The sequence below is a fragment of the Topomyia yanbarensis genome, chromosome 3 (assembly GCF_030247195.1).
Source record: "Topomyia yanbarensis strain Yona2022 chromosome 3, ASM3024719v1, whole genome shotgun sequence".
NCBI lineage: Eukaryota > Metazoa > Arthropoda > Insecta > Diptera > Culicidae > Topomyia > Topomyia yanbarensis.
In genome coordinates, this window is record NC_080672.1 from 12,886,297 (window position 1) to 12,914,092 (window position 27,796).

General features: G+C 37.5%; 1 protein-coding gene across 1 annotated transcript in view; it reads right to left on the bottom strand.

The window, feature by feature from the left end:
• Positions 1-27,796, bottom strand: part of LOC131693840 (protein kinase C, brain isozyme-like) — a 101,463-nt gene that overhangs the window by 40,339 nt on the left and 33,328 nt on the right. The window contains exons 3-4 of the mRNA XM_058982040.1: positions 27,064-27,146; positions 26,185-26,296 (exon numbers count right to left, since the gene is read on the bottom strand). Of these exons, the coding sequence (XP_058838023.1) occupies positions 26,185-26,296; positions 27,064-27,146 (195 nt within the window). The remainder of the gene's footprint in view (positions 1-26,184; positions 26,297-27,063; positions 27,147-27,796) is intronic.

The window sequence follows — 27,796 nt, forward strand, 5'->3', positions numbered from 1 at the left end:
CGAACTGTACGGTGGCGCCAACTATAACATGTTCGGTGTTTTGGAAAAATGTAAACATGTGACATGAATGATTTTAACGAAATATTTCTGTTGCCGCAGTAGTAGCATTAATACCAATAGTTGAAATATTGGGTTATACTCCTTTGCGAAGCACAGGAAAATATTATTACAAGACGCAATAAAAATAAACTATTTGCTCTGAAATAAAAGCTATTTTAAACCAACGGCAACTCAAACAGATAAGGATAAGGACTCAATGGTTATAGGAAATGAAATTGGTAATAACGCAACCAGTGTTACACATATGTTTCGTTTGTGGACCACGAGACTTTGATATTTTTCCAAAAAACGAACTGAGAGTATTTGATTGCTGCCATATTTTTCTCCTTGGTAATACATTTATCGATAAAGGGTGCTTTCAACGTTTAATGTTTATTTTGGATTATTTGACGGCTGAGTTGGCATGTGATCATCAATTTTTTCATTATTTCAGTTTTCGTTATCTTCTGAAATATTACAAATGACAGACCGTTGAACCAAACTTTCCCTAGCTCACCAAGTTCTACCGTATTCAATTATGGCATCTAGCTCATTAGTTGTTGAGATTATGAGAGACATAAATTCGAATGGTATCGAAGCGCAAGAGCAGGCGGTCAATCGACATTACTCTTTTTCAATATGATTCATCTTTCGAACTTGGTTTCAATTAATCGATGGTCGGCTGTTATTACACCAATAAAACTGAAACTAAAGGTGTTGTACGGCAACATTTGGGAACAAGCAGTTCTCTACATAATTTTTGACACAAAATTTATAGGATGCCACGGAGTTTCTAGGATATCTTCAGGCCACTCATCACACCGACAACATCATTTTGTTTGTTTTCCATACCCATTCAACCAAAAAGTAGCCTCGCCTAAAAAGTAATTGTTTTGGGTGAAATATCAAAATTTGTGAAGGTAGTTCAAGCGTAGATTTTTTCAGGAAGGCTGCAACAAAAAAATAAGGATACTACATCAACTCATTTGCTAAATAATCTCAATTGTAAATTAAATGCTACCTACCTACCCATTTTACCGCCGTACGAATTGGAAAACAATATTTTAGAGGAATATTTTTAAATACTTTTTGTTGGGAAATGCCTACTCAAGTGTACGAATGGGGAGTGGGTCTAAAAATGCCGGAATTTTGTCTGCACGGTTTGTTGATGGTCCCTTTCCGGGTGGCGTTATCAAGAAATTTTTGCATTCATAGACAAAATGTCATTCAGCAAAACAATTACAAAAAAATTATTTTTAAAATTAACATATCATGGAATAGTATTTTCAAATGCTTCACATTTTAAACAAGGAATTTTCTAAATAGTATTACTCTTAAGATCACGTTATTTTGTTTTCGGAAGGTACTCTAAGTAAATAATTTGTTTCAAATTCATACTACTCGTTTCACCCTTCTTGTTCTTAGTTCCGAAATTATTTTCCAATATATTAATTATATGATCTGTGTGGAAAGGATTTAATCGTTTTATTTAATGTCAGTAATAACATACATGCTATTTGTTTATATTTTTCCAAAACACCGAACATATTATAGTTGACGCCACCGTACAGTTCAATGCCTCTATAATGTCAAGTGGAGCGCATGAAGTGTCGTCGGTGAATTTTCGCAATGTAATGCCAACAAAAATACAACTGATTTTTCGTTTTGCTAAGCATTAGTTGTGAATTTGTTGATCCAGTGTTGCGAGAGCATTTTGTTAATACGTGTAAGTTTGTGCTGAAAGGCGTAATGATGGTATGTGACGGATACATACGTATAACACGAATATGACTTTGTAAACTGAAACGTTTTCAGTAAGAATCTTGGTGTTGGACAAATGAGCAATTGTCAAAATATTTATCACAAAATCAAACTCGTAACTAAATTTCAACAAACTCGGCAGCATCAGCAATCAGTTGGGAGTATTAATGAACATGTTATAGCTGGCTACATAAATGACTATTTGGTGACAAAAGATGTTATTAAATAACCTTGATGTTATCTATGTTCAACCAGTGCAACAAAATTAACTTTATTGCTTTCTCGTTGCAACATAGTTCGGACTTAGACGATTAAAACTAGTAGCGAGTTGCTACTTGGGCAGAGATTGAAACATGATGTTGTTAAGGCAACCGATTTGTAAGAAGATTTACAGAGCTACAGGGCGTCTCCATATGAGTATTTTCAAAAACATAGATATACCAACTTCTGCGCAAGATGAGGCCTATATATCTCGAAACTGCACCAATTTTTGAGTCAGACTAATGATAAGATACCCATGGGAGACTATCTCAAAAATTGTAAGACGTAAAAAGATAAATACTGACATGACATTGAATTTCTCAATTGCTTTTTCTTGATGCAGTACAAACGTAAACGATATCTATAGAATTGCATATTCATTCTTCTTTACAAAGAAATTAAAACTACTTCAATTGATCATGTATTTCGCCATTTGAAGTTCGACGGTACGAACAATTCTCATGAATTAAATTGAGTGGAAATCCTCAACATCACTTGCTGCAACGACATGTTAAAAACTCATTTTTCATCCGATTATCGTAAAATTGTGAGATAATTTTATTCAAACTGAGAAAACAATAAAATAAATATTTACAAAAGAATTCCAAGACATTGATTTTTGGGGTTTTGTCACTCGTCGTGCCACTGTTCGCCAGTGGAAGCTTACTTTTATACCGTAATTGGTGAAATGTTTCACGAGCTTAGTATAGTTTATAAGTTGAATTTATATTTTTGTGCTTCTTGCATTTTGACCTCCGAGGATTCCATATGATTCCACCGAAGATGTTTTCAATTCTTAAAGCCTACTTAGGATAACTGAACAAACGCCGATAACTGATTGGAGCAACGGTTTAGCGATCGGATAAACAGTAAACACCCCCTTGGCTAAACTGACCGACTCTGGTGAAAAAAACCGTATGCTATTCAGTAATCGCGTTAAACTACGAAAAACGTTGTTTTCTAAATCAATTTTGCATCGCTAAACACAAAAAATGCTCGGTATTCTTTACAAAACAGTATTTTCAAGATTTTTTTTAAAAACATGTAATGGGTACTCGTTGCACATATTCGTTAATATTTCGTAAAAGAAACATTCGATCGACGCAAACAGAAACCGATTTACAGTTCGAAAGGTAATGATCTGCCCTTTCAAAAATGTGTAACATGTGTAAATCAAGTGTAAATTAATGAAATTAGTATATATTTTGACCATTTTCAAAAATATTTCGGCATTGGTCGCTTGTAAGTTTACATGTGATGCACAAATCTCTAGAATGCTTCTTTGAAAAAAGAATGAATATTGTTTTTGTGCTCAGCGATCACTCATTTAAAAAATGATTTTTCTCCCAGCTTACCTTTTTTGTAAACTAGTATGATGAATAATACCCCAACTAACCAAAAGTTCATATAAGGGAGTTGCATAAGCTTCCCGTTTTAGGTAATTTTGCAATACATTTTATGTTCTAATAGCGGCTTAAGCAGCTTTTAAGTTCCATTAAAGCTTAAGCAGCTTAAAAGTTCGCTAAGAACTTTATGTGAACTTTAAAGTGTTACTTCTGGTTGCTTTGGACATATTTACTGTCTTTGGAAAAGATGTGAATAATACCTGATGCAACAATTTTAACGGTAATGTTCCACAAAATGCCTTTTAAATTTAATCCTTATATCCTCAAAAATCTCATTTTGCTCATTCGGTAATTTTTTGAGCTTTTAATTTATTATCTTACAATTATTACCCACATACGGATACTTGATTCATCAATAAATTTATGTTCAAGTTATAAAAAAATCTTGCGATGTAAAGAAGGCCTAGATGTAAAAGTATAGAATTCGCTGGATAAAAACTGAATTAGGTTTTAATTTTGCCTTGCTAGATGAACTGTGAACTAGTATGCCTTTGTCTGACTAGGAAAAATTGGAACTTCGAAATTCGAGAGTAGAGTTAATTTTATCTAATACTATATATGCAGTCATACATTTTTGAAAAATGTGTTTCATGTCCGAACACTTATAATTAGTTACAAATATTGGAAACATATTACTATATAAAAATTTAAAAAGTGGAAACTTTACTTTTATCTAAAGATTTTTGAAAAATTTCGCAAATGTTTTCGTTAAGACGAAATTTTGTGTTACGAACAATATCTCCTGTTGAATATTCGTTTCATTAGAAGAAGGCGCAAGAGTTTTTCGTTTTGTTTCGTACCGCATAGACCAGACCCCCGTTTCGTCCACCCTTATATGAGAGCGAGTCGAGTCAAATTTATTTGCTCGATTAGCTTTGCCTCGTAAACAGACCCGAAGATCAATCGATCAGCTAGTGTGTGGTTCGAGTGTCAGCGCTTCAATTATTGTATCCTTCTGGCAAACACCAACCGATCGAGAACAGAGACTGAGAACGTGATACAAGAAAAGTGAAGATCACTATGGGCTGCAATTATCTTAAAAGCAAGATCTGTAGCTCCGTTACAGTCTTTTCGCGAAATAGTCCAATTAGTTGGTCTCCAGAATCATGTAAAGTATCGCCATGGAACTTCTTTCTTTAAGGGATATTAAAAAACATTTCATTGGCAAACCAAGGGCGACTCCAGCTGTGAATGATAGATTAACAACCAATATCAACATGATATTTTCGTGAGAATGGTGAGAAAATTTCCTTACTCGTTATGTACGAAAGGGTTTTGCATCAATACAGTAGTGGTTCTTTTCCAGGATTGCAAGATTCGGTCATGTTTAAGCGACATGTTTATTAAATCCTAAAAAAGTGGAATGCGACTGTGTACAGTTTCATAGTAACAACACTAAACTGTATTTATCGGTGCAACATCACCGTATATTATTGTAAATAACGTAATCTAAAAGGATGGGTAGATAATGTCGTGATCGCACTTAAGGCTGTTAATTATTCGTAAATCCATTGAACTTCAATACATTGTTTATGGTCACGCTGTCTTTTTTCAACAATATTACGAAAAAGAACTTCTGCATCTCTGAAATTTCGGGATATGAAAGCATGGACTTTCCCCTTTCATTTGCAACCAATTTCAAAATAGTCCGTCGGGGGGTCCAGAGAAACTTTTTTTGATGATTTTTTCGTCAAAGCATCGGTTTTATATTGGAACTAGTTCGCATTTCTACCCCTAGATGGTGCATTAGACATTCGAACACCATTAAAAGTGAGTATCTGGTTTCAATTGGCTACAATTTTGTTAATAACTAAAAATCGATCTGAAATCCCCCGGAAAGGTTGTTTATGATTTTGACTAAGTTATGTCTAAATTAGTTTCACAGGAGTCTTGGTGGTTTGTACACGCACTTAATTTATTCGCCAAATAGCTGGGGTTAGTTAAACAGTGTATTGAGAGGAATTTGAGGACTTGAAAAGTCCCAAATCAAATCATTATTCCAGATTCCACTTGATGTCACCATTTATATCTGTGGAGTGGGGAGATCTAGATAAATGTTGACCAAACTTGTACGATATTATTTATGCTCTTTTCCAACCATCCTCTAATAAACCTAACACTCTACCAGCTTCTTCATAGAAATTTCATATTCGATGAAACTTTTAACGCCATTGAAATATTTGACGGATTTCATTGCCGCGCTTGGTTAAGAACCCTGATCCTTTTCAAAATTAACGCAATATGAGTGACAGTGAGCAATAATCTTTGAGTTGTTAGGATATAGTCGATATTCCGAAACCGTTACTCGACATACATTAATCATCTTCGCACAGTAAGGTAGGTCTATTTAGTAACGATTTCTCGCATAATCTATAAGAAATGGGCGTAAAATCCAACTGCCACAATATACTTAGTGGGGGAATTTCGATTGAATCGTTACACGCTAACCACAAATTTAGACAGTTTAGAATAAACAAAAGAATCGTTTTTATTGTGGTTTTCGTTCGATTAGAAACGGTTTGTTTTAACATTTCTCCTCGAAGGGAATTATGATACTTCGCTTAAAAGACCATAACCTAAATTATGCGACATATGTTCCTTTCTAAACCTAATGTGACATGATTGTAAGTAAACCCTTGAAGCTTAGCAGTACCCTCCGATGAATGAAAGTTCCCTCGAATCAATCGGGAAAGTTTATAATCTTGAGCCTAAAACACATATAGTTTTTTGTTTCTGTCAACCATTCGTATTTTGAGAAGGTCAATTAAAATTATCGACGAATAAGTAGCAGTAAATTCCGTCAAATATTTTGATGCGACGTAATGTATGATTTAGTTGGTTGAATTCGTAATGCTAAAATTCAAGTCGAATTTAGTTAATAAGATAAGGCGCGATGAAGGAGCAGATTCATTGAAGAATACATGAGTTATCTTCGAGATCAAGCGAAGAAATAGAAAAGAAGACAAAGATATGTTATTGGAAAAGCTTTTTCTGTATGACCCAGCATCTTGGAAAAGAGGATGAATATCGCACATATTTGGTCACTTGTCAGTCTTCTTATTTCAAAGAAATCAATGGTGCCCTATATCAGGAGGAATCTGTAATTATAATTTGCTAATAAAAGGTAATACTTATCAAGCACTCAAATTCCTCTGAATGCATTGTTCGATTAAACCCAACTTTTTTTTTCGAAAATTACATAAATTTCAAACCACTAGGCTTCATGTGAAACTCACCTACACATAACTTCTTAAAAATCTTACATAACTTTTCCGGATTATTTCAGATCGATTTTTAGAAAAGTTGTCGCCAATTAAATTGTCTATTTGATTCTCACTTTTAGTGTTGTTTGAATGTATAAAACACCAAGGCGTAGAAATGTGAACTAGTTCCAATATAAAGCCTACGTTTTCACGGAAAAAAAATTTAAAAATATGCTCTGTACCCCTACCCGACGGATTATTTTGATGTTGGTTGCAATTGAAAGGGGAACGTCCTTTCTTTCATATCCCTTAAGTTTCAGAGATGCTGATTCTTTTGCCAAATACACCGTGTCTGAACGAAAGTCAGCCGAAGATTTGTAAAAAATAAAATACTAAATGAAATGACGCGTCGGCATCAATGATGTATAAATACAACGAATTCTGAATTGCCGCTCGGTACTGCGTTGACGCGTCATGACAAAAACTTCCAATGTGTGCATGAAAAAAATATACAAGGGAATATTGATGTCCGTGCACGTTACTGAACCGCATCGGAAAGCTGTGAATAGTGCTTTAAAGTCCATCACACACAATGCTTGAATCGGTATACTTTTTTCGGTAATAAATCACAGCAAGCCGTGCGAAATTTTACATCCCGACCGTTGTTGTTGTTTTGAAATTGAAGCAGGAGCCGGGAGGTGGAAAACCAGATCCTAGCATACCGACGCACGCAAACCCAACGAAGAAGAATGAATCGCAACAAGACCTTTTCCGCAGCCTACTTTGTGATTCGGTCATAGCTACGTGTGTAGCTTTTCTCCTCGAGGGGCATACTTGGGTACCGGATTAATCTATGTAATATGGTGGGTGGGTTATTTTTATGTGTACGCGTGTGTATGTGTGTTTGTGTCGTTAAAGGGTATGTTTGTTTTGTATGAGCGATATGGTTTCAGGGAAGATCACGTTACAGCTGGTATCCTAACCAGCACCTGTTTCGACTACAGTAAAAGGATACGAGAGAATAAGAAATCAAGCATGCTCTCGTTTCAGCAGTTGATTGAATGTATGGTAGGGCCTCACCTCGGCTGGTTAGAGGAGGGATATTCCGGTTACTGGTTAAAAATACTAATTAGGAAATTGCTTCTGCGTCGATTTTTTGGGTGGTAAATAAACGGTACGACGGTCAACAGGAGTCTTGCAGCTTTTACCAGGTTTGTTTGAACTGGAACTGATGATAGTTTTATTAGTTCACGAACAAGCCATTACGATGAATTGATCAATAATTCTAATTACTCGTCGATAATGTTTCCTTAAATACATGCATTACAAAATTTAGGAAATGTTGTTTTTGCTGCAATTTATGTACAGCGAGAGAGATTCTCTTATTACGACGAATGAGATAATTTAATAAATTTTTTGCACTGTTTGGATGGATGATTATAATAGGGTGACCATACGTCCTGGTTTCCCAGAACATGTCCAGGTTTTTCACTGACTGTCCTGGTGTCCTGGGAAGTCGAGGAAAAAGCTTGATTTGTCCTGGTTTTTCTTCTGTAAGCCTAATAACAGATGTTCAATAAAAATGAGAGTTTTTTCAATCATGTAGTTGAAAAACAAAAAAAAATTCTTCAACGGATTCAGAATTTTTTATTAAAAACATAATGTTTGTTCTTCAAAAACGTCAATGAATATTAGAGAAGGGGCCCTGGTCAGCCGTACGACGCAACTTAGTCGCGATGCTCTCACAAGAGCACTGGACGGCACTGACGTCAGTCTTCCGGATACAATTCCGGATCCTGGTGGTCAACTGCTTCGTATTCTTCACTCGCCAATTATTTTTATACACTAAAGCACTGAGGGAGCAGAAAAAACCCCAATGTGACGGCACTGGGGCATGATAGTGGGGTTTCTTTCTTTCGGCACGTACGGTATCTTTTTCTGCTCAAGATACTAGTAATGGGAAGACGTCTTGTCCGGCCAGAAGACGTACTTCCCAACCGTATGATGCTCCTTTAAGAATGGCAGAAGAATTTTCTCAAGGCACTCCTCCTGGTACACTTGTTGATTGATGGCCACGGTTCTGAAATCCCTCTGTCCGATATGGCGATGTACAGCATAACATTTCATTTAAATTTATGCTTAAACTTGTATTTTACTTCGGGGTGTGTGGCTGACTTGTCGCTGGAATAGTAGCTGTCATTTCCTGGAATGTGGGTGTTCGAGAGCAACAACGTCTAGCGGTAGTTGTTCGTCATCCACCGGCACTGCGATTTCACGATCGCTATCTGTTCGTCCGTGTCTTTGGGGGACCAAGTCTTCTTCCGACAGATGATGTCCTCCATCTTGATGGCTCGGTGAATCAAGGCCGACATCACGCAAACTCGTTTCGTCCTTGTTGTCGAACAGCTTTTTCAACGCTTCCTTCTTCTTCGTCGTTATTATCCTTGCCGGCGACCGCTACTGGCCTTCCGCTCCACGCTCAGGGATACCAGGATCTGGTAAACTGTACTCATGGGCACGTTTTCGTCTCGAAAGTGGTCTATCGTGAACTTTTTTCCACGATGGCCAAGTGTTTCGTAAAACCGCACAACACGTTCGCGGAGTACTAGCTGTTTCGACGCCATCTTCGATTGAACTGACAGCACCCGAGCGAAAAGAAACATGTCTCCCATTTATAGGGAGTCCAGAGAGCAATTCTCTTGGAGAGAAAAGAATTTACGCTGTTTTCTTTAATTACAGAAATGTATTGAAATCATTCTCATTTTTTATTGAACACTCGTTATATTTCTAATTATTGAGTTTTCACTTTATTCACTCTGCTCCAGAGTACGACAAACAATACTTAATACACTCGAATATCTCAATTGTACCATCCGTTGCATTTTTTAATCTCTCGATAGTACCTCGTTATTTCTTTTTCCAACTTCCTTTTTTTACATGGAAATTGAAAAGAGACAGAGGCGTTCGTATGTACGTACCATATGAATGAGCTGAAGTCTGTTTGCAACAACATTTGGTAATCGAACAAATCGAACCGATTCCAGTTGTGGATCCCTACGTGCCAAACCATGTGTGAAAGCCTCCAATGAAATAACATCAACTGCGAGCAAACCCAACAACATTAACTAAATCACCAACAACCGGAGTTGCAACTCAGCCACCGACGAATGCTGGAACAACAGAATCTACCCACAGCGTGTCCGATCATTGTGATACTGCTTACCAATGGTTGTCATTCGAGATTACCAGATATAGCGCAGGGAAGCTACTTGGGACCGTTGATGTTTCTGCTTTGCTTCAATGACGTGTATTTAGTGCTTAAAACTCCTCGCCTGTTCCTGCACAGACGATTTCATAATAATTCGTCTCATATGCTCAATTCAGGATTTCCGATTTCTCCAACAACAGCATGAAACTTTCGCTGGTTGTGGTGTAGCAAGAACTTCGAGCGTGTGTGTGTAAATCCTAAAAAGCACGGTGATCGAATTCCCACGAAAAAATTTCTGGTAGAGCTCTTCCTCTCAGACCCGCAGAACTTTTTTACTGCCGAAGCTCTGCCTGCCCGACCCAAGATCTTTGTAACTGCCGAAAACCTGTGGAGAAAGCACAGTCGATTGATAGGTAACGGGGGGAGGCAGTCCCCTTTCGATTGTCCTGGTTTTTTGCTCGCCTCATATGGTCACCCTAGATTATAACAATCTTGTTACTCATTCTGAAGTCCGACTGCAACGGATGGATAAGTTCACAATCGCGTCTTTATAAATGAATGTTACATGCGAAACCAAACTAAACTAAACCTGAATAAATGTTCAGAGTAAACGAAATTGACTCTTTTCCAGAAAGTTGGTTTTAAAAGCTTGTGTCAACTATATTTTAATTAACAAGCTACGTCACTCCCCCTTTTTAACATAACACACGATCCAATAAAATAAAATTACAACAGTTAAAATACATTTAATTATAGTCAATCGACATCAGCAATGCGTAATTCGAGGACCCCTCTACGGAACCCACAATCATACGAAAGAAACTATTTACAAGAGAGTTGTTGCCCCGGGCTAAGACTACTTTGATGTCCATCCATACGACCAACTAAAACTAAAATATGCGTAACTAACCGCAAAAGGGGCATAAACATCCTTTAGCCTAGCTGCAAGTGCCGTCGTTATTGTTGTTGTTGTTGTTTTTCATTGTTGCTGAATGTACTATTGCACTAACTAATGGGTGCATTTCTAATCTATTCTAGTGGTCCACTAGCTGTGCTTGTGTGTGTGTGTGTGTTTATGGGTGTGTTGTACTTGTGCACGGTGCACGACGCTCTTTCAAACTGGCAAAGCCGAGCAGACTAATTAAGTTGAACAATTCATTCCGAGCGGGGTTGCAATTTCAAGATGGCCATTCAATAACGAAAGGAAAGACGGTGGGGGGTGAGGGTAGTTTGGCAGGCATTTCTTGTGGTTTCTCTTTGTTCGTTTTTTTTGGAGAATTTGCTGCTTCGAAAGGATTCAGGGTTGAAGCGCATGATGAGTGGGAAATTTTGGAAAAAATTGAATGGTAAAAGAAACGACCTACAAAAACGGAAAGGTGGATTGCTGGCGCAGAAATAAAGTTTTCGGTGAGCTGATGGGTAGAGGTAGGATTTGCGAGTGATAGAGATAGATAGAGTGGAGAGTACCTTGACATTTTAAACCCTGATGCGCGATCCCGTGCAGCATCGAACCACAGTGATCGCAAAAGGTTGGTGTAATAAAAGTATATCCTTGCCATTTATGCGGATTTTGTGCCTACAGGAAAGAGAGAGAAAGATAACAAAAAAAAAAGAAGAAAAAGAGAGAGAGACAGAGAAACATACCGCCTTCGAGGGTGGATGTGGTGTGGAAGAAAAAAGATAGAAAAAAGTTTTGGTCGTAAAAAATAATAGCAGCTGCTTAGATATATGGGAAAAAACGGTGAAAAGAAAAATTATCTGTGCTTTATGTGACATGGCAACACGGCGGAAAAAGTAGGCCTTGCTATCGATAACAAGCTGTTGGTGGCAACTGGGTCAGCGTGCAGGCGGCCAAGCTGCTAGCACTACGTGAAATAGGTCCTGGTATCAGGCCTGATAATTGACACATCCAACAGCTAATTTTCCATGGCCAGCTATTTCGCGTATCGCGTTTTCTTGTTGTTGTATAATATGACTGCGTGAGAAAAGCTTTACAGCTTATATAGGTGCTACTGCTTGGTTCCTACGCTTTTTTCCACTCCTGTCTGAATGGGGTTAAAATAATCGGTCATAAAGCTATACTTAGCAATTAATTGGTTCGCCTAGTTTTTGTGCCCAGCTTTTATTTTTGCTACGATTGTTATTTAGTACCTAAATCGCGATAAATCATTACTTAATTTCTACTGTTCACACATTTTAATATATAAACAAGTTTTACCGCTATTTAATATAAAAAAACACTACAAGTTAAAAAATCTAACAAAATCTAAAGCCGAAATATTTCACAGAAAGAGATTCGTCAACATTGCCCTACAACACACGAAATTGACGATCCCCCGTTTCTACTTCAAAAATACGCTGGCGAAAGCGATTGCTACGATCTAAAAAAACAATGTGATGCTGAATGTAAATGTTGATGATGGCGATGATGTGGCGCCTCGTCGCGCAGAGGGCCATGATTTGTACTCTTAGCTAAGATATTGCATTTATTAGCGAGCAATTGTAATCTACAAAAATAATTCTATATGCTAGTAACATGAACAGAGTTTTGCATTTAGGGAAAAACTAAAATCCACGGGTGTTTAATTGGAAATGAATGTGCGTTCGTTAGTTATCGTTTGTTGTTTGGTCGTTTGTTTGTCAATTAATAGTTGTATCGTTTGTGAACTTAGATTTTTTGCTGTGTCAGTATAGGTTTAAAGAAATATTGGATTGATTGAAAAAAATCAAATAAAATGTATCACCGTATAACAGTATCCCCATCTAAGCTAGAATAATACCAGTAAAATTTGGTTCGCAATTACGTTGAATTAATTTTGTTATAGTGCACGCATTCATTAAACTAATTTCACATAACCACCTGTACGTCACCGCATAATTCTCGTAAATTGTTCCCTCCTTCCCCTCCCCATTTCTGTTGACATTTACGGACCATTTAAACTCAACCGCACAAAACGTGAACACATTAGTCCATTAAGTCTAAACGCCACGAGCAACAGCAACAGCAGCAGTAATATTACCGGCGAAATCGCGCTAATTTTGTTACGTCAGCATATATTATGCCTACCATCAGCAGCGCGGCGCACTCTTCTGCATCTAGATCACAATCTAAATTGACCGGGCAACGCACGCTTCTAACACACACACACACACACGACTGGCGAAACGCTGGAAGATGTGCAACTTTTGCCGCGCTTCAATGTGCTAAACAAACTGTTTTCCGTCACTGACTGCTGGAGTGAAGTGCAAAAATCGCGCACTTTCAACTAACTTGTATCGGTTGTGGGCGACTATTAAATTTCACAGCTTGCTGTGTCGAAATGAATATGATGTTTACGGCGAATATGTCAAATTGAAATATCCATCAGCAATGCTTATTGGAAATCAATTTTGAGTTGACTGTTTATAAAGCGTTTTTATATTAAAATTTTTCGTTGGCAAAAGAATCGCAAAATAACGGAACACTCGCTTTAACGTAGACATCGTTTGCCGCTAGCTGGTAAATTAACAGCTAATTCGAAGATCAAGATCAAACCTCGACATCGTCAACAAGCGACGAATGACAAATGATACTCGCCTACTTGTAGCTGCATGTTATAAGCGGTCGCTTTGCTAGGGTGATTCAAGATTGGAACTACAGCATCTCCACTATGTTCAGTTAAATTTCTTAAATGAGCTTCTCGCAGTTAATCCTGTTAAGATAAACGTCTTCCGTTTATTTCCACTATAACAAGAATAATGAAAAACTATTGCTTTTCACCATCAATCTGATACTAGTATTTCAACTATTGACACATTCCGCGGGCTTGTACACCAGAAGGATGTTTTTTGGTATCACAATTTTTTTTTCGTTTTGGTAGTGTTTAAACCATTGAAAAATTATGTAATCAAATTTTTGACATTTCTACAAATAGTTGAAAAATACATAGAGAAATAAGTTGAATTTCACGGAAAAAAGGTTTCTGAATTATTGACTTCTAAAAAAAGTTCTATTTCATGAAACTATTATTGAAATTTTAATCTGTTTAAAGGAATTTGTTCGTTATTGAGTGTAGAATAATAAAACTAGAAAGATTTTCACTCATATTTGCGTACTAATCTTTTTTGAACTAATAGAAGTTTTGACTGTTTCTGTGTTGTAACGTCACGAAAAATGCCGATTTATTCAGTTTATCAAAAAATTACAATTTTGTTCAAATTTATATTCCGAATTCTCTTTGTATTCAAAAATACTTTTCCAAAAGCATCCAACTTCGTTTATTGGATGTGCGGAACTAAAGTTACGACAGGATACACTTTGCGTTGTAACGTCACGTAAATCAACTTTTATCAGACACTTAAATGATTTATCAGACCTTCGACCTTCATTCTATAAATCTGTTCTAACTTTTTCAAATGAAATCTTTCATCAAACCTAATTATAGATTCAGAAAATAAACCAATTTTATATAAGATTCGATCTACACAACTCGAATGCACTGGGCGAGGTACTTTTAATAAACAATTGTAAAACGGCACATTTTATTTCAGTTAAAGTCTTCGACGCTGGCTGGTCATATGATACGTTTCGATGAAATCGCGCTAACAACAACGTAGTCCAGGACATGCGTTGGAAGGTTGTGAGGGAATTTCCGAGTTTTGTGCTTGGGGTAGAATTTAGGCATGAATATCAATTCGTTCCCTGAATACTTCTTTCTTTCAAGCAAGCAATCAACCATTTCACACTTCGCTATCTTCGACGAGCCGCCAGTTATAAGGTTGTCCGCAACCACCGTTGTAGTCGCACGTGCTGTCAGTCAGTCACCAACCAATTCTTCCGTTACAAACCGAAATACATCGTTGAAGCAGCTACATCATCGAATTGTCTGTGGTATTAAATCCGATATGGACGATTATCCATTCGAATTTACGGGAGATTTCAGTGCAATAGTTGTCTACAAAGACTTTTCTGGTTGACCACACTAAATCGTCTCAATTGCTTAGAGTCGGATAAAAAGGCTTTGGCTGCCATGGTCGCAAATGAGCACGAAAAAGATAGATGGAGAGTGTTTGTTGGATTTTGCCAACATTTTAAATCCCGTCGAATCAACGACTGGATGTAACACATCCTTTCGTAACATCACGGTGATGAGACGTGTTTTTTTCCCTGAATATTTGTAACTATAACTTTTTTATAACATCTTCATCCGGTCGTCTCCCCAAGCAAAAAGTAACTATAACATATACAATACTTCAGTGTATCGAGCCCTATCGATTGTCTGGCGCTTAAATTGTGCTCGCTTTCTCATATAAATCCACTTGTTTGACCCTAACAATGCAAATATCATACTATAAACTCGGATCGGGAACCTTTTATTCCAAATCAAACAAAGCAATACTGCCAGTTTATATTATTTTGTGAAATATGTTTTAAAATCTATACTATTCCGGCTCCGTTAAACTACCATATTGAGCCGTATCAAATAAATAAATTTGTCAAATGGTTCAAATCTATCTATAACAGATATGAAAGAAAAGAATTCTTGGTTTGATTAATTATTTCTACCACAATTTAAAAAATAAACTGCATCGTGATTTTTGGACAACCCCATATGTTAATTCGAGTAATATCATTAACATGGCTATATGTAATAAATATTTAAAATTTCACTCCAAACTAGGGTTACCACCTCTGAATAGGCTTTGACCCGGAGATTTTCACAGACCGGCGAAGGGGGGGGGGGTGGATTTTGGATGGAACTAGACAGAAATTTGGATCAAAGCGATTGTTCGGTATTTTAGAGAAGTTTAATTGCTTTTTATTACTACGTTCAGGAATCAGGAATCAGTAGCGTCTGGCTCAAATGGCACGTTCCCCATGTTGATCGGAGATTTGTGCCTTGCCAAGAATCGTCTTTTCATCATTTTCCTGATGGGAAGGATTGGGGAAGTGGTAAGGTTAGGGGTAAGAAAAACAACGACACAGAACAATTAAAACAGAACATTCTGCACCCCCGGAGTGATGCTGAACGATCTGCAGGTGCTACAACAGCAGAAATAAAACTTCCAACCCCCGGAGGGATTTAGAACCTCTACTCAAACAGTGAGCGGATATATCAACACCCCCGAGGGGATATTGAGATAACAGAACGACAACACCCCCGAAGAGATATTGTCATTCAAATACGGCTAAAAAACTATAGCTCTTTACCACACTGGGTTAGGAACAAAAGCATATCCTTAAATTTCAGCTCTCTGTACATAGGTTCATCTATGTATGGAGAACCAAAAAAACCGGATGCGCAATTGCATTAATACAGGGCAATTGCATATCAAATGATATGATGTTCCGTAATCGGATTCACAAAGATCACATGAATAATACTCAGCGCGCTGAATAGTAGCCAGGTGATAATTGAGTTCGCAATGTCCAGTCAGTGCCCTGACCAGAATACTGCAGTTGTGCTTGGAAAAATGCAACAAATTTCTTGACATTTTCGGACTCACATCCGGCAGAAAAGCCTTTGTTTGAACGCAAGTTTGCAAGCTACGCCAATGGTTGGCATGTTCGATTGCAGCCCAAGAGCGAATCTTGTGCTTTATCCAACTTATTGACAGTTGTAGAACTGGTTCTGGACCAACGAAATCAGTCGCAGCGCCAGCTCTAGCCAATTCGTCCGCCCATTCATTTCCAGTAATACCGGAATGACCGGGTACCCATAGAAGGTAGATAGCATTGGAAATGCTAAGTTCTTCGATTTGAGTTCGACATGCGATTACTAATTTCGATCTCGAATCTGCCGAACTAAGTGCTTTCAGGGCAGCCTGACTGTCAGAGCAAAAATAGATTCTTTTGCCGCAAATTCCCGGTTGAAGTGCGGATTGTACGCCACACAGAATCGCAAAGATTTCAGCTTGGAATACGGTACAGTATCTACCAAGCGAATGAGATTGGTTTGATCTCATCTCATGACAATAGACACCAGCACCGGTTCGGCCCTCCAACAAAGAACCGTCCGTATAACAAACTACGTATTCTTCAAGTTGTCGCTCCATCCAGCCAGACAGCCATTCCTCACGAAGAGGAATTCTCACATTGAAAGTTTTAGAAGGAAAACTACATGTGAGTGTAAGGTCACTGGGAGCAAGTATATATTCATCCCAAGTAACCATTTGGGGCCACAGTCTTGTGTGGCTAGTTACACGATCTATTGGGTTACTGTTCCAGAGCCCAGTAACCTTAAGACGGTATGCACAAGAAAGTGCTTCTTGTTTCAGAAACACATGTAGTGGTTTTATGTTCAAGAGTGCCTCGAGAGCAGCAGTAGGTGTTGTCGAGAACGCCATCGCCATCAAGACCATTCTCTGAAGATGGTTTAACTTTGATTGGATTGTCATGACTTCTCCCTTCTGCCACCAAACAAGGCACCCGTATGCCAGTATTGGTCTAACAATTGTTGTGTAGATCCACTGAATGTACTTGGGTTTGAGTCCCCAAGATTTGCCGAAAGCCCGTCTACATTGGCCAAAGGCCATGCAAGCTTTCTTGATCCTGAAATCGATGTGAGCTGTCCAATTAAGTTTTGAGTCGAGAATTACCCCAACGTACTTAACTTGATCTTCGACAATAATTTCAGAGTAAAAAAACTGCAATGGACGAGCTCCGATTGTAATCCTTCGTTGCGTGAAAAGCACCATTGAGGTTTTATTTGGATTAACTGATAGTCCAACTTGAAGATACCACCGCTCAACAACACATAAGGCTTGTTGCATCAAATCAAAAAGTGTGTTAATGCAAATACCGGTGATCATTATATGATAATCATCGGCGAAACCATACGTCGGAAACCCAAGCTCATTTAGTTTTCTCAACAAGCTATCGGCGAAAAGGTTCCATAGAAGTGGTGACAGCACACCACCTTGAGGACATCCGCAGACACTCAGTTTCCTCATCTCTACTTGTCTTAACGATGAGCACAGATGTTGGTTGCTAAGCATTGCGTGTATCCAGTTCGTGATATATGAAGGTACTCCATGATCTCGTGCTCCTTCCAAAATGGATTCGAAAGAAACGTTGTCAAAAGCACCTTCAATATCGAGAAAAACTCCTAAACTTGATTGCTTTTGTGAAAAAGCTTTTTCAATGTTGTAGACAACATTGTGTAACAGGGTGGTAGTAGACTTCCCCCGCTGATATGCATGTTGCATTGCATGCAGCGGGTGCTCGCCCAAGCTACCATCCCGAATGTAGTGGTCGATTAAACGTTCCACTGATTTGAGAAGCAACTAGGTCAGACTGATCGGTCTAAAGCTCTTTGCCTCCTCATAAGTGACGCGGCCACCTTTGCGAATGAATTTGACAGTTATTTCCATAACTGACATACTTCAAACCCGCCGGATGCCACGCGGCCTCTAAGCTGGTTTTGTCCGGAGAAAGATAATAGAGTTATCAACCTCCTAGTGGACCACAGCCAGTTACTGGGGAGTTCGCCCGGCTCTTCCCAGGCTCCGTTCGCCATTGAGAATATTTTAAACCCCCTCAACAATTTTACCCATAGCACGGGTCGCATGACACTATGGAATTGGGGTTCCCTGTTTGGTGTTTCCACCGGAACAGGTAGTCCGTAGTGTAATTCTTAGCCGGTTGAAACAACCACTACCGACACTACACGGCTTATCTAGGCTGTTCGGATAAAGAAGCTGACATTTATGGACAGCTCCCATAGATGGCCGAACAGCCACTCCAAACTAGGGTTGCCACCTCTGAATAGGCTTTGACCCGGAGATTTTCACAGACCGGCGAAGGGGGGGGGGGGTGGATTTTGGATGGAACTAGACAGAAATTTGGATCAAAGCGATTGTTCGGTATTTTAGAGCAGTTTAATTGCTTTTTATTACTACGTTAGAGTAAAGCTGTAAATTGTTCACGATTGAGAACGATTTTTTCGTTTTAATCAGGTGTAGTATTTCACTTCCCCGACTAAGTGTATAGAATATAAAAGCACCAGCTACTCTCGCTGTGGAGGATAAGTAGAACGAGCATTGTTCTTCTCTACAAATAACAGGAAAAGGCGAGCAAAGGAGGCAGGCAGCGGTATCGTATGGGAAGCACTTTGTGGTGTCGGTTATTCATCACCAGAGGTCGCAACAAAGGGGTAAAAGCCAACAGTTAATGGTCGCTGCAGGAGTAGCAACAACACCGGAAGAAGTCGATGTTGCTCTAGCCAGTTGGATTAGAACAAATCTGCCATACCTTGGTGCAGCACCACTAACGGTGAAGTGATTTGGTAAAATTGCAGCAAAATAACTTTTTTACACCATTTGGAGCGACTTAGTGGGATGCAACATTTCAATTTTAGCATATAGCGAAATATTACTTTCCTTAATTTGGAGTAAATTTGATTTATTTTTCATTCATTGCTATGTGAAAGAAATCAGCAATATTTGGTAAACTCATCCTCGCCATCTTGAAACGAAGAGTTAGTCGGACAAAATAAAACTGAACCAGAGTAATAGTTAACTTAGACTTTTGTATTTTGTAAAGAATAAAATAATTCCACAAAAATTGAAATTGCGCTTCTTCCCACCGAACTCGGCGAAATTGATGTAAAACCCGGAGATCGCTTCCGAAAATCGGAGTCTCCGGGTCAAACCCGGAGGGGTGGCAACCCTACTCCAAACAGTAGCACTAGCGTGATTTACGGAGTTATAGAAAAGTTGAAGATTTTCGTGACGTTACAACGCAATGCGATATCACTTTTCCTGAGAAAGGAGCGTTGTAACGTCACGAATGTAAAAGATGCTAAAAAAGAAACAAAACAATTAACTTTATATTTAATGACACCTAATTATTCGTAAGTTATTTAGAAATACTTCATAGAAGATTGGTTCTTGATAAAAAATGTTATAGAGCAGATATTTTGAAGTTTAATGACATACGCTGAATGTTCTAATTTGTGACGCGTTGTAACGTCACGTTACATTATTGGTCATAAACAACCCTCTTCCAGTATATTCAGTTTATATCGATTGAATTTTTCGTGAAATTTTGTCTACTTTCTGAATATGTAATAAGTTTTGATGAAGGCGTTCATTTGATAAAGTTATAATATATTTATGGAATGAAGATTCGTCAAATTGTTGTAACGTCACGAAATTATTATAGTCTCCTTCAGTGTTCATATAAGTCTAAAGATTGTTATTGCCACAACATTTTATACAGAAAACAGGTAGAAAGTTCGTAGGTAACTAGATGCTAGCCAAAGAGCATCAAGAAAAATTCAAATTATTTTTGATGAAAGTAACAATGGCAAAAAAAAATCGAAGCTAATCTAAAACAGAAATATTTCATTGAGCGCTCGCCCGAATCGACGGTACAGGTTCTCGAGAATTTGACTAAGGAGCAATCAAACTTACTAAACCAGGGTCTTAATTTTGCAATAGCATCCAAACCAAAGAGGATGAAATAATGGTCTCTTTTGATGTAACCGCCTTATTCCCAAGTGTCCCCGTAAAGATTTAATTAACTCCTTTAGAGGATTGGTTACTCCAACAAAATGGCAATAATATGTAGAAAAGAAAAGTAAGGGGTGTCTTCTATAAACAAACTAAGGGTGCTCCAATGGGTAATGCGCTCTCTCCTTTTCTTTGTAAACTATTCATGGTAAATCTAGAGGAATGTCAGAAAGAAAAATTTATGTTACCAGAACGCTCGTGGAGATACGTTGATGATATCTTCTGCTTCATCAAACGAAAAAAAAATTACCCGAAATGTTAGAAGTCATTAACAACATCCATAAAAATATTAAGTTTGTACAAGAGCAAGATAAAAATTGGGCTTTCTGGATGTCCTGGTAAAGAGAGAGGGGGGCCTTGACTCTCGAAATATACAGGAAACCAACGAATAATGAAAAAATTATACCAAATACTTCAAACCATTTTTACCAGCATAAAATGGCCGCTTTTCATTGTAAAGTTCATATAATGCTTAGTTTACCTTTAGGGGAAGAAGTAAAAAGTAAGTAAGAAACAGAATTTATCTTCAATGGGTATCCATCCAATCAATAATTCACAAAAAACAAGATGTCTAGCAAACAAGCTCTCATAACCTTAGCCTTAAAATGGATAGCTGTCGATTTCAACAAAAATATGGTATATCCACTCAGAATAAAATTAAAAAAGTTTGATATGGATCTTATTTTCAGCGCAACTAAAATCTATTGCTGCAGGCTACCGGACGCATTTTTTATCTAGCTACAGTACGAGGCCTCCAACCAATTCAATCAGGTAATTCTAAGGTAATTCTGTTCCAGTTTGTAATGAAATCCAACTCAGAATTCTCATGAAATCCCACCCAAAATACTAATGAAAACTCTGGATTTAGGCGCAATCTTGCTCAATTTTATTTATTTATTTAATTATTTATTAGTCAACGTAAATCACTAACAGTCCGCAAAAGGCTCCATTAATGTTACCTTAATCTAAACACTTTTTAAATCTCAGAAACCTCGTTCTTATCACATCTTTGCTCAAATGAAAGTCAAATAAATTTGACACATGATTAAAAATTCATTGTGTTTCAGTGAGGGTAGCGTTTGTTGTGTGATTAAACCACCGAAAAGGTGCTCTCCGGAAAATGTTATTGTGCAATTGTCTTATTCTAGTTTGAACGTCAACTCGTTCGATTAAAGCTGAGGGATCGATGCGTACTGACAACGTGAATTGGTAGGGTCAAAGTGATGTTACAGTGCAGTCCGCAGTTTCCTCATTTATAGGTAATCACATAAAAAGTTTTGCTGATTTGACAAAACAGTTTCGGTTAAAAACCGTTGGGAATGTCATCCTTTGCGGACCCCTAGACTTACCACATGTTTGCATTAAAATCCTTTAGCTTGTCTTCAATTTATTATATCTCCCGTAATTTCTGTCTCTGCCTTCGTATTCTTGAAGTTTTTAGTCGGTTGGTCCATATTTAAGCTTCTTTCGGACCAAAAATAATCCGCCAAGTATTGTAAAGATCTTGAAAGAAGTAACGCAGACATATTCAACAGTGACAGATATCCCGAAAGGTGGTCCAGAATTGTGATATTCTGTCTAAAACAAGCAAACGGTGTTAGTGGCGACAAGGCTTGTATAAAGGACTGCCGCGTCTAAATGTCCGCTTACAAAGTAGAGATCGACGGAGGAGTCACCGATTCGAAATTGTGCATGGGGTAGGCTGTTTCAAGGTTCCTTTGCTTCATTGAGCGAAGGATTTTGAATGGAAAATGCACTGGATGGATCGGGTGAACGTTGGTATTTAATTACTTTTTCATCGACAAGAATCGTCTACCAGTTCGGCTGTTGTACCGGGAATCGTTAGGTTGACTCTTGCATTAAGTATGCTGAAAAATAGGTATGCCTACCATGAGAGAATCCATATGATCTAAGGTTCTAGGAATCTAAAGTGTTCCCTATAAAGGCGATCTAAGCAATCTTGCAAAAAAAAACTAAAAAGTGCAACGCCACTCCCCATGACGAATCATTATGCTCTTTTGGAAGAGTATTACACTGACTCAGATTCTCCTCGAGCATTACATTACATTACATTGGTGATTACATTCTCTTCTTTTGTAGTGTTATGTTCATATGTAAGGCACATTATCTTGACTTAGTTCAAGATTTATCCTCACAAAAAAATAAAAAATAAATCGGTCATGACTTCAGCGCCCCTCTGAGACTAGTACCCTTGGCGGGGCCAACCCGACCAACCGCACACTACGGCTCTGAAGCTACCTCATAGCAAATCGTATAAATTTGTGCTAGATTCCATCAATTCGTTCGCAGTCGTGCATGTAGAGTGGGTTCCAAACCGCCGAACAATGTTCTTAAGATGTCAGGTCTAGGGAACAGTACTGATTTTTAGGCATTTATCTGTACATGATTTGGAAGTACACACCTAGAAAAAATAGTGTAAATTTACGTCTCCTGACCCTGACATATACGAGCATCAAAAATGACTTAGTTTTACGTTTGATTTTAATTTTACATGACGTTTAATTTCGTAAATCATGTAATTTTACTCCACATACAGCGTTTGTTCTGAATGGTAGGAAGTGTAATTTTATGTGCTTGCGTATGTAAAGTATATGTTTCATGTAAAATTGAATTGAACACGGTACTGTTCCGTCATTTCGTAAATTACGGTTTGTTGAATTGTGTCATGTTTGCAATTACGTCAACGATAAAATTCAGATTTTTTTGGTGTGTACGAAAGATTAAGCCCAGGTTTCGTGATGCTCAACCAATTTCATACGCGACGTGTTCCCTGAAAATAGGTTTAAAATCTCACACCACTTCGGCGCTTCTCCATAAATTGTTAAAAATGCTTCGATTACGTTGCTCCGGTAGATAGAATTATCCGATTTGGTTCAAATTTGTAACAGACACTCGTGATGGGACTAGGAACCGATTCAGGAGTGGGTCGTTGGGGATCACTCATTATGTAGCTTATATCGTTAAAGTAGAGTAGGTCCAAGATGGCAACCATGTGGTATGCCAGATGTAGCTGCAAACGTTTCAGAGTAGTCGTTTCCTTTATTCACACTAAGCTTACGGTCAAATTTTACATTATCATATTCCATCAAAATTATAATAAGGTTGCCATTAGCTTTCTTGTTCACTGTTCAGGGTTCTGTTTGAATCAGGAGCTAGATAAAACGGAAAAATTATTCTCCATCCCAATGTTGAGAGGGATAAACTCAGAATCCTGAGCAGGATTGTTATCAGAATATTCGACAGGATTCAATTAGAAACAAGAACACGACCCTGTCGGAATCCTGCGCAAATTATGATTATGCGCAGAACTTTAATTTGAGAAAGATTTCACGAAAACTCTGAGAAGCCTTCTTCTTAAATGATAATAAAGATACATAAGAAATATTTCTTCGGAATCCCGACTGGAATACAACCTGAAAACAGATGTATTAAATTTCACTGAAATCCCAAGTCTTCTCTCATAATCGTGATATCCCAATAAAAAATACTGCGAAGGATCTCATCAGAATCCAAAGTAAGATTTCATCATAATTCTAGAAAAAATTCACCCACAATCGTGAAAATGGTTTTTTCCAAACCCTGAGCGGAATTTCGTCTGAATCCTGAACCAGAAAACGTCAAAATACGGAGCAGGATTCCACCGTAATCTGGAGAAGGATTCCTTCACAATCATGAGCAGCATGTCATCAGAATCATTGGAGGGTACCGACGAGCAAGTTCAGAGTGATTTGGTCAAATGACATTTTAAGTATCATAAAGGCTCACAGTATTAAAATTTCTTCTAATCATTGAGTTAAAAGAATATAAAAGTAGTCTAATGACCTCCACTTTATGTACAAAACAGCCCTATCATGCGCAACGACCTGGATTACTATATTAGTTTATAAAATCGGTTGGAATAAGTTTCTCTAAGATCGACAAACTTTCATAACATAAAAACAGATCCATAACTTTGAATCTCAATCCAGCCATCCAGAAATCCACGTAGACTCATTAACTTCGGGTTCTGAATTTTCGAGGCTCAATAATTTTGATTTTTATTTGGTAATAACCTCAATAAGTGGGATCTCCACATACTATCTGAGATCAAAAATCTGATATCACGAATCCAGATCATTTCAGAACATTATACTAGAAATAGTGAACTCAATCTTTTATATATTACAGATAGTAAATTTACCGATATTTCATATCGACAACGATATTGTTATACAAAGAAATATTAAAGAATCATTAGTTTGAGGACAAATCAGCCATTACAGGTACGGATTTAGACAAACCTTTACTTAAAATAAATCATTTTTTTGTAATAAAATATGTGAACCTATTCCCAATTCTTCAGGCTGCTCTGTAATCGCTATGTACTACTTTTTAATCTTAAAATACTAAAATTAATCAAAATGATGTGTTATGCTTAGCAACTACTTCTAATCATAACTGACTTTGGCCTTTCTGCCAAAGGATTCAAATTAACAACTAGAACAAATTTTTGAGTCGAAAAATATATACTGTTATCCGCTGTTTTCAGCTAACGCCGGTACAAGTCTGCTTGTGACAGTTTCACGCTAATTGTTAGTAAAACTTTGACACTTTCAAACCAGACCCAGTAAAGCAGAATAGGAAAATTGGTTCTAACACCAGCTTCCATATATTTAAAAATTTGAAAATGTTACGAAAAAGTTTTACCAACAATCCGCATGGACTCAAATACGCCGAATCATTTTTCCGGAAACTTGCCCTATTTACTCCATTTGGGACACGATTGGGTTAACATTCAATTATTAAATTTTTACCCCAAAGCATGAGCCCAGTTCTAATCCCAACTCCAATCAGATCATACATTTTAATGACACGATTAGAACCTGACTAAGTTTCGACTCAAACAAAACAAACCTTTTTAGATTGAACCTTACAACTTCCAGCTGCGCCTGCTTCCACGAAACCCAATCAAATTTATTCTTCATCTATAATGCAGCGAAACTTTCCAAACTTGAATCACCCTAACATTTGCCCCCTGACAATTGCTTCGATTCCTTTCCATCAAGTAGGCGACACATGCCAAATTGTTTTCCGAAGAAACAGAAAACAAACCAAATAGCCCGAATGTCATGGCCTGCTTTTTTTACTTTATTTGTTTCTCACTGCGCGCTCCATAATTCGCCGCTGCTGATTTCGCGCTGCTTAGCTGAAGGTCGTCGTGAGAGTTACGTTTTGTGCTTTCCAAAGAATTTCCCCGTGGAATTTCTCAGGTACTTCGCACCTCCTGCAACTGGCCGGGAGCACGTGTTTACCCGAGTGGTTAATAAATTGTAGTCGCTTCGTGTACACCTTCTGGGCGAAGGGAAAAAGTGTATGTGATTAGGTGTGTGTTTGCCGAAAAAAATGCGTGTTTCTGTCCGTGTCGGTAGCGTCAATGTTTGCCCTAAAAATTCAAATACAAGCTATAAACGAGAATGCTATATAGATTAGAAAATATTGTAGATACATAGAGAGAGAAAAAAAATTGACATTTATTAGACTGTTCGAAAGCGATGAAAAATAGCAAACACACCGAAATATTTAAGAATCAAATTCAAGCTACCAGTGAAGCGACTGAGTTTAGAATGAAATTTAATGCTAGACGTATACAGTTTTCACGTATTTAGTTGTGTTTTGTTTAACAGTCGATTTGATGATTTGAGTTTTGAAATTAGATGAAATACAAACAAAACACTGAACAAAAAGAGAAAACAACAAAAATCGAAAAAAAACAATAGAATACGAAACATAGTAGTCATTGAACGATGATTACCTGAACACTTAAGCCCTTGATGGATTAAACCGTACAATAATGAACCACAATGGTCGCAAAAGGTGGGACTCGAATAGGTGCACTCTTTGAACTCGTGTTTGGTACGAGTATCCTTGAATCACCCCAGGCGTAACAGTACATAACACAACGTGTAAATTAATTAATGTGTACTTCTTAATTTTTTTTTATCTAAATCAACTAAACAATATAGTAAAGGATAAAATAAAGGAATAACATGTGGATTCACCGAATTATTTAGGTTGTGATCAGGTGTGTTTTGTTTGGAATAATGATTGATGGTTTCTATTCTAACTAAATGCTATTTGTATTTGTATTTTTTTCCGATTCATTTTAACTTGTATAAGCAAATCAGTTGATTTTTTTGTGATAGAAAAATGCTTTAACTAGTCTATTCTAGGTTTGGTAACGACGCGCAATAACTCTTCCAAAGACGTTGAGAAGAAACTTTCTAAACTATTACACCATCGAAAGCCGTTCAAACTGGAAAACTTCGGGCAAACATAGCCGACTCTTTGTAACTTCGAAACAATAAAATAACATTAATGATGCATGCAATTTGTTTCAGCCACTCAACTAATAACTTTCCCAAAATTTTACTGAAAGCTCTGCGAAAATGTCAAATTTAACCTTATTCAAAAAACTGTTTTTTCACGTAATAACAAAAATAATATGCTGTGAAACTTTTTCTAACAACTGATTCTGCTGGCTAAAGCCCTCTTTTTCGTTATTATTTTCCTAGTACTTTTAAAAAATAGCTGAATCCTGTCTAGATATTTTTCCGACGATAAGCCTTTTTTGTATTTGTTAGAGTAATAGTAAAAACAAGCTAAACAATAAAAAAAACATATTCCAACTTACATCTGAATCCGCTCCCTTATCCGCACCCGGACACTTGAAGGTCACGTACTCGTGGCATCGTTTGTGGACGACAAAAGAGCAAACTGGGAAAAGAAAAAAATATACACAATTAGTTTGAATTAAATCAAGGTAGGCCGTGTTTACAGCTTTGTTTTTTTAACTGTTTTAAAGTAGCATTTTGAAATGAGCATTGTACAATATGGAATACGTAATTATCTTATTTAATGAAAATCAGTGAACTTGGTTTAAAATACTTTTGAGTTTGAAACAGATTTAAAATTGAAAATAGTATAATAGTTTTCAACAAGCTGAAATTTTTCAGGTGGGGGGTTACGGACCCCCAGGATCATTTCTCTGAATACGCCCCTGTGGTAGTTAGCATGACGGCCATGCTTTTTGAATATATCTCCTCTATTCTTCAGTATGTCGTGGTTTTTCAGGTTCAATTCATTTTTTTACGATCTGTCACAAGTTTTAATTTAGTTTATGGACCGGAAATTAAGCTTGCCACTTAATTATGTGGATGTTAAGATCATGATGATGATGATGATATTGTGACTGTATGTGAATCCAAGGTGGACAATCGGCCGAATGGCTGGTTGGATGGGTTAACGAGCTTCGTTCCAATCGATTTTTTGTTAATTTATAACCAATTTCCAATTAATTCTTTACAGGATAGAATTCTTTACTGATGCATGGATGAGAACGGCGAGAAGCGAAACACAGACGATAC